Source organism: Sesamum indicum, linkage group LG3, assembly GCF_000512975.1.
Source record: "Sesamum indicum cultivar Zhongzhi No. 13 linkage group LG3, S_indicum_v1.0, whole genome shotgun sequence".
Classification (NCBI taxonomy): domain Eukaryota; kingdom Viridiplantae; phylum Streptophyta; class Magnoliopsida; order Lamiales; family Pedaliaceae; genus Sesamum; species Sesamum indicum.
In genome coordinates this window covers 14,558,212-14,570,076 of record NC_026147.1, presented here as the reverse complement: position 1 = coordinate 14,570,076, position 11,865 = coordinate 14,558,212, and the positions used below count along the sequence as shown (strand labels likewise).

The window sequence follows — 11,865 nt, the reverse complement described above, 5'->3', positions numbered from 1 at the left end:
CCAAGGCGGGGGCCGTCGTGATTCAGCTGGCGGCTGCCGCCTCCGGGAGGACCAGTGCAGCGGAGGAAGCTGCTGCCGTCAAGATTCAGTCCGTTTTTCGGGCGCATTTGGTATGCATTTCTTTATAATATTTCTGTTTGATTTCATTTGGTAGAATATTTTTCTGTGCTTATCAGAATTTTTAGTATCTTGAGATTTTGTATTTTGACTATATACTTGAATCAATTATATGGTAAGTATAACATACTTGATTGGTGTAGAATTCAACAAAAGTGACTGATCACATGACAAGTATGATTGGTGTATTTCGATTTTTTAGTAAGAAGTTTCACTTAGATGAATACAAATAAGAACAGATTACATTACATTGTCATTTATAAGTAGGTCTAAGTACACAAATACTCTCCATCCTTACAAAATTACAATTGCACCTTTTGTTTAGTAGCGAAATTTTACATAAACACACGGGCTTCTTTGTACTAACACACTTGTAACTTTACAAAAAAGCATTAATTAGTAATTTATATAATTAGGCATAACCTTAAAGGATGTTGATATAATTTACTTGATAAATAAAGTAAGACACATCAAATTGTGTATTTTATTTTATTTTTTCATATTTTTGTTATTAATTTTCTTCAGGCAAGAAAAGCTTTGAATGCTTTGAAAGGACTAGTGAAGCTGCAGGCATTAGTTAGAGGGCATTTGGTGAGAAGACAGGCAACTGCAACACTGCGGTGCATGCAGGCACTACTGAGCGTTCAGGCTCGAGCTCGAGCTCGACGGCTGTTAATGGCCGAGGAAACTAAGTCCGTTGCCCAAAAACAATCTACTCTTAGGAGACCTTCACAGGAAAATAAGTCCAGAAACTTTAATCAAGTAAGTATGATGTGGAATTACTGTTTAGTTGATTGTGTTGCAATTGTTGATGTCTGAAATTCAAACTTTTCAAAGGAGAAATCGTCTGAATCCGTTGGATCTTGGTGTTTGAGATGTCTGAAATACAAACTTTTCAATGTGCTTGTAGGAGTTTGACAGGGGACATGAAGACGACATCAAGATTGTAGAGATGGATCCTGGCAACAATAAGCCGGTTGCGAGAGCTAGAAACAGTCACTCAAACTACACACAACTCGACAAATTTGAGCAGAGAACGTCCACGCACAGCACGCCCGTCAAGCAAGAATATCAGCAACTCTCACCATTAACTGATATGACTCCAAGAACGTGCAGCAACCATTTCGATGAGTATTTGTGTAGTGCAGCACTGAGTAGCCCACAATGCTGCTCAGCTGTATCCAAGCCCGATCAAGCAATGCTCCAGACGTTTTCCTATCCACGGTTGGAATACGCAGAATCCCTTTACAACGAGTACCCATTCTACCCCAACTACATGGCCAACACCAAGTCATCAAGGGCTAAACTCCGCTCCCATAGTGCCCCAAAGCAACGGCCTGTTGAGATGTTTGAGCGGCAGACAAGCAGGCGGAGGGCTTCCATGGAAGGCAGGAACTTCCCCAAGGCTGTCAAGATGCAGAGATCTTCGTCCCATGTCGGTTCAACGGGTCAAAACTATCAGTATCCGTGGTCGGTTAAGCTTGACAGATCAACGGTTTCGCTTCAGGGCAGCGAGTGTGGATCGACTAGCACTGTGCTTACTACCAACACTACAGGCACTAACTTCTGGCGGTTCAATCATAAATAAAACTACGAGAGAAACGATCAAAGTCCCTACAACTCATAAAATCAAGAACTTGGTGTAACATTTGTTTTGTTCTTGGCTTGATGTTGTTTATTTGGTGGAGCAATGTTTTTGGAGCTCTTTGTATGTAGTTTTATTCTAAGTTGTTGGTTTCATGTTTGTTGCTCATTTAGGCTGCAGCCTTTGAGGCATAATTTTGCAAGGCAACTAGACTCAACTCACAGTTGAAAATATATTTGTTTTCATTTTCATTGTTTGTCAAAATTTACTCAATGTTTGTTTAACTGTTTTGGCATAAATACATACATATATATACACACATATACATAAATATATATAAAAACGACATGATTTGACAATAAACAATAATTTTTGTCCCTCAAAACACAATATTAAACATACAATACTTACTTGATAATAAACGTCTTTAATAAATTTTTTTAAGGAACTTATAAAATCCAAAAACTCCGTGTTCTAAGATTTTCACAACCTCATTCAATTTTGATCATATTAATTATAAAATTTGTTAGTTCTGACGTTTTACAACCTCTAGGTTTTTTTTTTACCTTAAAAAATTATTTTTAAAATAAAATCTAATATTTTATAAATTCTATAAATAATTTATAAATATAGGATTAATTACACTTAGATCCTCTCTGAAAAAACGGAATTACACTTTCCCCCAAAGTTTTTTCAAAATCACTTACACCCCCTACAAAAATTTACCATTTGCACTTAACCTAGCATTTTTTTTATGGCTTGGACGAAAAAATACTAATGTTAGCAAAAAAGATTAAATAAAATTTTAAGTTTGCTCATTATTTAATATTTTTTATGTAATAATTTTGTACTTATAAGAAAAAAAATATGATAATGTTAACCTCACTCCATATATATATATATATTATATTTTTGTTTTCTTATAAATAAAAAAAATATATGATAATATTAAATGGGGAGTAAAATTAAAAAAATATATGTATTTTTTTTATTGATGACAGTATTTTTAGTTTAAATGCTAACTGAAGGAGATTACAAATAATGAAGAATTTTTGGAGGGAGCGTAAGTATAATTTTAACTTTTTAAAAAAAATATAATTATATATTTTTTTAAAAAAATAAATATAATTAATCTTAAAATATACGAACTTATAAGATATTTAAGATATGGTTTGCCAAACAAATATTTTAGGCACGTGGACACGGCGAAAAGTGAACTCCAAGCCCAAAAAGTTTGAATTTGTAAATTTCCAGGCCCGAAAAGCACCAAAGCCCATCACCCAAGGAAGCAGTAGAAGCCCAATACTATCACGAGGGATTAAAGCTCCAAACCATATATAACTCGCACGCAATCTCTAGGGTTTTTGCTGAGCGCCTTTCGTTGCAACGAAGTACAACAGTTTCCTACTTCTGTCCTCCATTGCTCAGCAGCTCCGCCACCATGGCCGTCGGGTAGATTCTCTCTCTATCCTACGAAGCTCAGTGGCTCCGCCACGATGGAATATACATGACTGCGTTTTGATAGAAATTGTTTTTTTAAAATTTTTTAAAAGATTTGAATGTTTGATTGGTGCTTTTTCCTTATTTGCCGCAGGAAGAACAAGAGGATTTCAAAGGGGAAAAAGGGAGGCAAGAAGAAAGCGTGAGTGCCTTTGTTCAGTAATTTATATGTTATGGGTTTCTTGCTGGAAAATGATTTTGCTAATTTGGTACTGTCTTTTCTTATAGGGCTGACCCGTTTGCAAAGAAGGATTGGTATGATATCAAAGCGCCGTCAGTGTTCAACACCAGGAACGTCGGCAAAACCCTAGTTACTCGTACTCAGGGTACCAAGGTACTATTTTTTGGTTTGGGTATTTATGATTTCGATTTAAGCATATGTTAATTTTACCTTTTGTCGTCTCTACAATTTCGGTTTGTATTATGTATTTATGTCTGAAAGTTTTAGATCTTGTAAGCTGGTTGCATTGTCTTTTTCGACTAGTAAGAGTCGGTTCTGGTTTCACTTCATCTCGACTAATTATTTTCTGGTTACACACTTGTTGTTTCTTATGTGAATCTCGCCTTGCTTGCCAATCCCTTGGTAATAGTCCTGCTCTGTTTTGCATTCTAGGAGATGACGATGATTTTGTTAAAATCACTTCAGGACTTAAAAGACATAATTTGAAGGCAAATATACCATAAACATATTTGTTTCCTTGTATTTCCTGCGCTTCACCAGAATCCTTTTAAAATGAGAATCTCTTTAGACAAAAGGTGTGGGCCTATTTTGACACTGAAACTCAATAGCCAAATGGATTCTTAAGGTTATGTATAAAGGAACTTAAAGATTACAGCCTCTAACACTCCTGTGGCACTGCTCATTACTCCTGTTTCAGTGGCATAATGATCTTCGTCAAAGGATGGACCAATGATGAAAGATTTTTGCTTTATGGTTAAGATGGTGTAAAAGGCTAATATTTTTGGTATTCTGTTCCATCCTGCATTATTATTGCAACCAATGGAAGCATGAAGACCAACAAGGGATTAGCTTAAGAAAAAAGTACTCCGATAGGAATATGAAATCTGCACTTATTTGATGGTTCTTTGTGGGAATATCTAGCTAGAAAGTATAAGGCATAAGTTCATGCTAATTCAATTGGTTGTTTCAGTAGGATAATCAACTGGGATGAATTTGAAGTTCTCTACATGTACTCAATGGTCCTTTGTGTGAATATGTGTAATTAAAAGTGTATTATTAGCTCACAACCAGTATAAGTGGTTGTTTGACCAGTATCATCATTCTCCTTTGAAGGAATATCTAAACAATTTTTTCTGTATCAGATTGCTTCAGAAGGACTCAAGCATCGTGTGTTCGAGGTGTCTTTGGCTGATCTTCAAGGTGATGAGGACCACGCCTTCAGAAAGATCCGGTTGAGAGCTGAGGATGTTCAGGGAAAGAATGTTCTCACAAACTTTTGGGTATGAAGAGCTGAAGCATTTTGTTTTATGTGCTTGATTGTTTTATAGTATTTGGCCTTTACTTTTGAGAATTGCAGGGCATGGACTTCACCACTGATAAATTGAGATCACTTGTCAGAAAATGGCAATCACTGATTGAGGCTCATGTAGATGTCAAGACAACTGACAACTATACTTTGAGGATGTTCTGCATTGCATTCACCAAGAAGCGGGTAAACCAGCAGAAGAGGACATGTTATGCACAGTCAAGCCAGATTCGTCAAGTAAATATCAATTTTTTTCCTTATAGAAGTTAAAATACTGATGAAATGTAGATTGTCTCTGCCTCTCTGGTATTCATTTTTCTTTCCGCTTTGGTTAGATCCGGAGAAAGATGCGGGAGATCATGGTTAACCAAGCACAATCCTGTGATCTCAAGGATTTGGTTCAGAAATTCATCCCTGAGTCAATTGGAAAAGAGATTGAGAAGGCTACATCAAGCATCTACCCTCTGCAGAATGTTTTTATCAGGAAGGTTAAGATCTTGAAGGCTCCCAAATTCGATCTGGGCAAGTTGATGGAGGCAAGTTCCTGTTATTTCTTTTTCCTGTATCAGTTCTAATTACAGCTATTACCATCTTTTCTGCTAATTCTGTAGTATTAGTTTCTGTTGCTTATGGTTCCTTTAGTTTGAAGTGATGCATTCCCATATACTATTGTAGTTTGATCACTTTGTCTTTCTGTGGAGCTTAGTATCGAACTGTCACTTTAATTTAATATGTTCATGGTCGTTGTAGGTTCATGGTGATTACAGTGAAGATGTTGGTGTGAAGTTGGACAGGCCAGCCGAAGAGCCAGCAGCCGAGGCAACTGAAGTTGTTGGGGCCTAGATGGATGGATACATGTTAAAATTCTATCATATCTTCTCTTTTTCTCCGGTCTGTTTGTTTAGTCTTATTACCTTGAAAGAGACAGAGACAGGAATGCAATATGTAGTTGATTTTGGAGCCATTTAGGAAGAGATTTTGTTTTTAAGAGAAGTTGAAAATGGCCTTTCTAGAGAACCATTGAACATGGCTTTCTTATTACATTTTACATTGGTTTTGAAGTTCCTTCGAGATCTTACCTGCAATACTGTTTAGTTGCAGATTTTTCCTGAAATAATGTTCATCTACCATGTTGGCCGTTTGGAACTCAATACCCAGACCATGAGACCATATGCATATTTTCTTTGTGTTTCCTCTACATTTTGATTGGGATTTCATATACTGTGCAAGTATTTAAATCCCCTAAATATAAAATGCCCTTTAGAAGGGTATTTTTTGTCTTTCTAGTCTTAAAAGTGCAAACCAATCGGCTGTTCCATTTTAATTTTTAGGGCTCTTTGCACCCCTCGTTAATCTTTCTATATTATCAGGTGTAAGATTTATCTCTCTACAAATATTTCGACAAAAATGCTCTTATATTATTTATGTGTATATATTTCTATTGTCAAGGTTCTTTTTTATTTTTTAACTTAACATTTCCATCTTAAAATTGATTAAAATTTTCCAAATTGAAGTACATATGTTTATTTATAATGAAATAAAATATAATTAGTAAGTTAAGGTGGTGTTTACCTCGATATGAGTTATTTGGGCTTAATTATAGATTATTAATAATTGTGGGATAAAAAAAATTGAAATTAATTATATATATTTTGTTGGTCAAATTGCATATTATCCTCTTGTTTTCAAAATGTAGTTAAAAATTTTATGTATTTCAAAAATTCTATGTTTTCTTTTAAATATAGGACACTTATTCCTTACCGTTAATTAGAGTTAATGATGTTAATTTTTTTTGTCAAAAGATCGTTATGCCGTAATGACTCCTGACTTTTTTTTTACTGCATAATAATCATAGTATTTAATCAATTCATCTCAACGTCTAAATTTTAATTATTAAGGGTCAAGATTTAATCAATTTTAATATATATATATTATATATAATACAAAATATAAAATATAAAATATTATTCATAAAAAATAAAAAATAATAAAATTAATCCCCTGCCCCCTCCCCCTCTACCCGCAACCCGGAGTTATTTAATTTTTTATTATTAAAAAAATATATATATTAATATAATATTATTACGTCTAATCGTATTTTGAAATCATGACTAAACAAAAAAAAAAATTGCCAAAATAGCAATTTCTGCCCAAGTCGTGAGTAGTAGTAATAGCGACTTGGCTTTTTTTTATTTTTTTTTTTCGTTTAAATAATGTTGTATAATTTAATTATATATTTTTAATTTACAATGTGAACAATATATTTAATTTAATTATATATAATTTGTTAATGTTATATAATTAATAATATATTAAAATCTAAATATTAAAAAATTAAAATTGTATTAATTTAAAAAATTACAATTAAATGTATAAATGTAAAAGTGTATATTTTTGTACATGTCGAGTGACCCAAATAAAAGAACATCGTATGAATGATGGTAGGTGTACTTTACATCATTCTAAAATTGGAGTTATGGCTTCTTTATATGTGATTGTTAAAGTTGAAACTCAAAAAGACAAGCCCAGAAAGCCACCGAGACATCTCCCTTCCATTATCTGAGCTTTGATTATGCATGTCTTAAAAGCTTTAGAATCATGTTATTAGCATAACTTAAAGACAAGCCACAGGAACAACATAGGAATAGAACATCATATTTCTGAGGTGAAACAATAAAGCACAATTCCCATCCTTCATTCGGGCTAACAGAAAGGAAACTCTGCATAGTCAACAGGAAGCGAAAAACGAAAATGCAAGAAGTAGATTGTTGGAATTAGATCAAATCTAATCCTCACACATCCTAGACCAAGGAAATCAGTTTTATCCGACTAATTAAAGAGACAATCCTACCGACATCATACAAGAACTGTACTTGCCAGTCAAAGCCAAATTGCAGTTGTAAGAAAAAACTACAAACCGTTTTCATTTCTACTTGTTGATTGCCTAAAACATCCACAACGAGGAGCCTTCCTGCGTCGCCCACTGTTCTTCCTTCCGTTCTCAACAAAGTCTCTCATGATAATGGTTTTGCTCTTGAAGAACTTGTTTCTCCCTTTGTTTTTCTTCTCGTCCTCCAGTTTTAACAGGACGTACTGAATTTTCTGAACCTCTAGTTGCAACCTGCCTATCCTTTCCGACCCTTTTTCAGCCTGTTCCATGACTTTCCGTCTCCATGTTTTCACGGTCTCTCTCAGCCGGGGTGATGCCATTTCATCTGGAGGACACTCTTCTATGTTTTTCACTAGTTGACCGTTCAAATCCACTAGATGTATGAGAGTATCCTCAGCTTCAATCAACTGTTCATGAACTGTTTCAAGATCAACATTCTTGGCCTTTCTACTCTTTTTGTTAGTCTCCAGTTTCTTTCTTAATGTTCGCACTGTTGTCTGAAGAATTTCCAGTTTCTGGGCATCAGCAGCAAGTCCATCCAGGATCTTTCTGTCATTCACTTCTTTAATTGGCTCGGTGGTTCTCGTTGATAACTCCAACTTATCTACACCCAACTCTTTCTCCACATCTGAATCAGTAGGAGGGCAAGACTTCCCTTTTACATTTTCAAATTGATTGTAAACTTTATCCTTTTCCATCACTTTGTATGACATCCTAAGTGACTCGCCAATTGTCTGATCTCTGTTTCCGTCCTCAGCAGCTTCCCACAGCTCAAGCATCTGATCGTCGGCCGCAACGTCACCTCTAGTTCGCACTCCACGTCGTGAGCTATCAGACACTTCATCAAGAGGAATATCCTTCATTAGCATCCCATTCCTGACTTCAGAAGCTTTGGTTTTCATTTTCTGCAACTTGGGAGAATCATTGAGCTCATTTCCATAACCTTCGTTCCTGCTATACTTGTGCTTGTCTCTATGAAGGCTACGGCGGGGTTTTAACTGGTCATTCTCACTTGTAACCTGTTCTTGTGTGTCATTGGAATTTGATCTTCTCGGCAAAACAGGTTTATTCATTTCTTCCATCAACTTTCCAACTGCCTGAACTCTCATCCGCAGGTTCTGCAGGCTGAGAAGAGATTGATCTTCCAGAAGTATTTGAGAAGTACCTTGACTGGGATGAGTATCAACTTCCAAGAACTGCAAGGTGCAGAAATTTATGTCAGTGAATGCATTTGCAAGAAAACTTTGCTGGAAACTTTTTTTACATCATTTCCAAAATATTATGATATGTATTTATAAATATGTAATATCACTACGCAAATAAATCCCATTACACTAGGCAGGTACGATAATGTGTATGAAACACTACTTCAGTTAGAAGTCGCAGGGAAATTCAAAGAAGTATCTTCAATAAAATGCCGAGAAAATATATAGTATACAGGCATCAATGCTCTTAGCAGGAGCTAGGAGTGTCCCTGTGCCATCCCACTTGTCGCTTGAAATTGTAGCTTTATTGCATAAAATGTCTTTTTTCTAAGGAAACTCGAGATTTTCAAGTCTTCCTCCTGCACATTTCTCGAAGCCAGCAACCCTGCAGCCCAAGTACATATCGCTTGGTACAAGCCCCTAGGTCGATCCTAGGTCCCCTAGGAAGAAATGACACATCTATTTCTTAATGCTGTCAAACAATAATAACACTATTCCATGACCTAACATGTGTCGGCCTCAGGCAGCTACCAAATTTAAGCGCAAAAATCAAATAAAACAGGCTCTAGAAACTTTAGAGATGAAAACTAATCAGCTTCAGACGAAAGAGTATTACCTCTGGCTCTTGATTATGGGCTGCTTTAAGCTTTGTTTGAAGAAGTGCATTATGCTCAAGGAGTGTTATATCATCTCTTAGCGAAGCAACAATGGGAGCATATGCATGTAGTTGGGATTTCAAGTCACTAATTTTGTTCTCCATGAAACAAATTTTCCCTTTCATTAGTTCAATCTCCGATGTTTTTTCAGCATGTTCATTCTCAAGATTCTGACACACGCCAGTAAGCTCCTGCACCTTATTTTTCAACAAAACTTCATGGACAGACGAGACCTGAAGATCAAAACAAAAAGTTGCTGCTTCAGCCTCCCAGAGTTCAAATTCATTGTTCATGTCCTGGAGCTCTGTACTCAGAGTCTGCTCTCTGACTATATTTTCTTCTACTTCTTGACGAAGTAAGCCAAGTTCAGACTCTAAAGTTTTGTTGATTGTATGGAGACTCTTGATTTCCTCCTTTTGAATGGAATTATTTTCAGAAAGCTGGACCATATTCTTTTCAAGATTTTCTCTTATCTGCAGTGACTTTTCAATGTCAATCTTCAGTTCATCCACTGTGCTGCACAGTGTGGAGTTCAACTTTTCAGCTTCTTCAAGCTTCATTTCTGTATCCAAGAGTTTTGCTTCTGTTTGAATTAGACTCTCTTTTCCATTTATTATGTCCTGGTTCATTTGAACATTATGTTCTCTGATCCCTTGCATCTCTACCTCCAAGCTGCGCACAGCATCTTTAAGGGCTAAATTTTCAGCCTTCTGCAACTCCAGCTTCTCTCGCAATACGCTCATTTCCTTTTCAAGGTTACTGTTAACCTCACGCTGTCTGTTCAGATCTTCAAGAAGCAACTTTAGTTCTGAAATTTTCTGTGTCCCAAAGCTCCTCAACACCGCAGATTGGTTATCAGTTGCTAAGAGTTCCAGGAGAGCATCATCATTATGCTGATCTAGCTGGTATTTCTCCTCTTTCAGAACAGAAAACTTCTTCAGCAAATACGTATTGTCCTGATTTGCTTGAGAGTATGCTTCCTGTAATGCATTATAAGCTTTCTGCAAATCAGCTTGTTTAACACAAAGACTCCCCAATTCGGCCTGAAGTACGGCAGCATCTTGATGACCCTCGTTCACATCGGCCTTCAATTGCCTGTTTATCTCTAAGAGTTCATCTTTTTCGTTTTTGACAATAGCTAGCTTTTCAGCCATGAGTTTGGACTCCTCCTCCAAGTAAAGCTTCTGGGACTCGATTTCCATGCCCTTGGACTCCAACTGCTCAAGTAGAGCCAGTAGAACTGAGTTCTCAACTAACAGCTGCTGCTTTTCATCCTCATGTTTAGAGATGGAACATCTCATATCTTCAATACTACCAAGAATATTATGGACAAAAGTTCGCTCGTTTTCGACCTTGTCCTCAGGACCGCAATCCGGACCAGTTTCCAGGGCCCTGAAAATTTGGTATATGCCCAACCTTAGTCTTTCAATCTCATCCAACAGGAGTTCGGCTTCTACCTGCTGCTCAAGACTTTCACTCTCCAGCTCTGATATCAGCTTCTCTGCCAATTTGGATGCCTCAACATGTTTCTGGCACTCAATAATGAGCGAGTAATTTTTTTCTTCCATATCTTTGATGAATTTCTGCAAGATGGATATCTCGAACTGGGCTTTTAGAGCTTTATCAAGTTCCTCTTCAGATTCCTTTTTCTTCCGTCTATTTTCTTCTTGGAGGAGATTAATCTGGTTTTCGAGTCCAGCCAACCTGGTCTCACTTCGGAGCTGGGAACTTGTTCTTTCTTGCTTTTCCACACCTAAGGAAACCTTGAGTTTCTCCACTTGACAGTGCATGACTTCCTTCTCCTTCTCCAGGTCAGCGCACTTATCTTCCAATCCTGTAAATCTTTTCTCCAGGCTTTCCAGTCTTCTCTCCACATTTTCCAACTTAAGAACCAAGTTACCCCTTTCAGTCAAAAGATGAGACCTTTCGTCTTTGAGCAATTCACAGATCTCTCCTAACCCCTTTGATTTTTCCCTCAAGCCTTCAAGCTCAACTTTTGCAGTAGACAGAGAATTCTCTAGAACAGCATTTTTTTCCAGTAAAGTGTGCATATTCTCAGTTATCGCCTGTAACTGGGACAGAAGAGAAGCTTTCTCAGCAACAAGAGCGGCCTTTTCTCCATGGAGAAATTGGCAGGATTCTTGTAATGCCTTCACCTTTTCACATGAGCTCTCCAGTTCACTGTTCAAGTCTGACAGGGAGCTTTCTACATACAATTTTTTACTCAAAAGTTCTTCCATGTTCTCTAGCTTCTTTGACAGAATTGCTCTCTCATTGCTGTCTTCCTCACATATCTGTCGCAGCCTTGAGTTCTCATCTTGCAAGCTCTTCAGTGAAGTTCCAATACATTGTGGGTTCAGACCTGCTGCTTCAACTTGCTCAACCAATGTCTGATAGCTACTGTTCAAGCCTTGAATTTCCTCTT

The 11,865-nt window shown here is 36.7% G+C and overlaps 3 protein-coding genes across 3 annotated transcripts in view; 2 read left to right on the top strand and 1 right to left on the bottom strand.

Moving 5' to 3' along the window:
- Positions 7-1,951, top strand: LOC105158529. The gene is made up of 3 exons (XM_011075312.2): positions 7-110; positions 643-879; positions 1,028-1,951. Exons 2-3 carry the CDS (start codon positions 742-744, stop codon positions 1,703-1,705), a joined length of 816 nt encoding a protein of 271 aa, XP_011073614.2. The 5' UTR covers positions 7-110; positions 643-741; the 3' UTR covers positions 1,706-1,951.
- On the top strand, positions 3,013-5,840 carry LOC105158399 (40S ribosomal protein S3a-like). Its single transcript, XM_011075152.2, has 7 exons — positions 3,013-3,154; positions 3,297-3,344; positions 3,431-3,536; positions 4,526-4,663; positions 4,741-4,926; positions 5,025-5,225; positions 5,440-5,840. Exons 1-7 carry the CDS (start codon positions 3,144-3,146, stop codon positions 5,530-5,532), a joined length of 783 nt encoding a protein of 260 aa, XP_011073454.1. The 5' UTR covers positions 3,013-3,143; the 3' UTR covers positions 5,533-5,840.
- Positions 7,356-11,865, bottom strand: part of LOC105158398 (protein NETWORKED 1A-like) — an 8,609-nt gene continuing 4,099 nt past the window's right edge. Inside the window, exons 5-6 of the mRNA XM_011075151.2 lie at positions 9,401-11,862; positions 7,356-8,775 (exon numbers count right to left, since the gene is read on the bottom strand). Coding sequence (XP_011073453.1) covers positions 7,600-8,775; positions 9,401-11,862 — 3,638 coding nt within the window. The 3' untranslated portion in view covers positions 7,356-7,599. The remainder of the gene's footprint in view (positions 8,776-9,400; positions 11,863-11,865) is intronic.

What these genes read in the sequence shown, in the direction of transcription:
- LOC105158529 (XM_011075312.2), top strand. Translation starts at nt 742, where the DNA reads ATGCAGGCACTACTGAGCGTTCAGGCTCGAGCTCGAGCTCGACGGCTG. An exon ending in AGTCCAGAAACTTTAATCAA is followed by an intron (nt 880 to 1,027) that starts GTAAGTATGATG and finishes ATGTGCTTGTAG; the next exon opens with GAGTTTGACAGGGGACATGA.
- LOC105158399 (XM_011075152.2), top strand. An exon ending in AGTCAAGCCAGATTCGTCAA is followed by an intron (nt 4,927 to 5,024) that starts GTAAATATCAAT and finishes CGCTTTGGTTAG; the next exon opens with ATCCGGAGAAAGATGCGGGA. An exon ending in ATCTGGGCAAGTTGATGGAG is followed by an intron (nt 5,226 to 5,439) that starts GCAAGTTCCTGT and finishes TGGTCGTTGTAG; the next exon opens with GTTCATGGTGATTACAGTGA.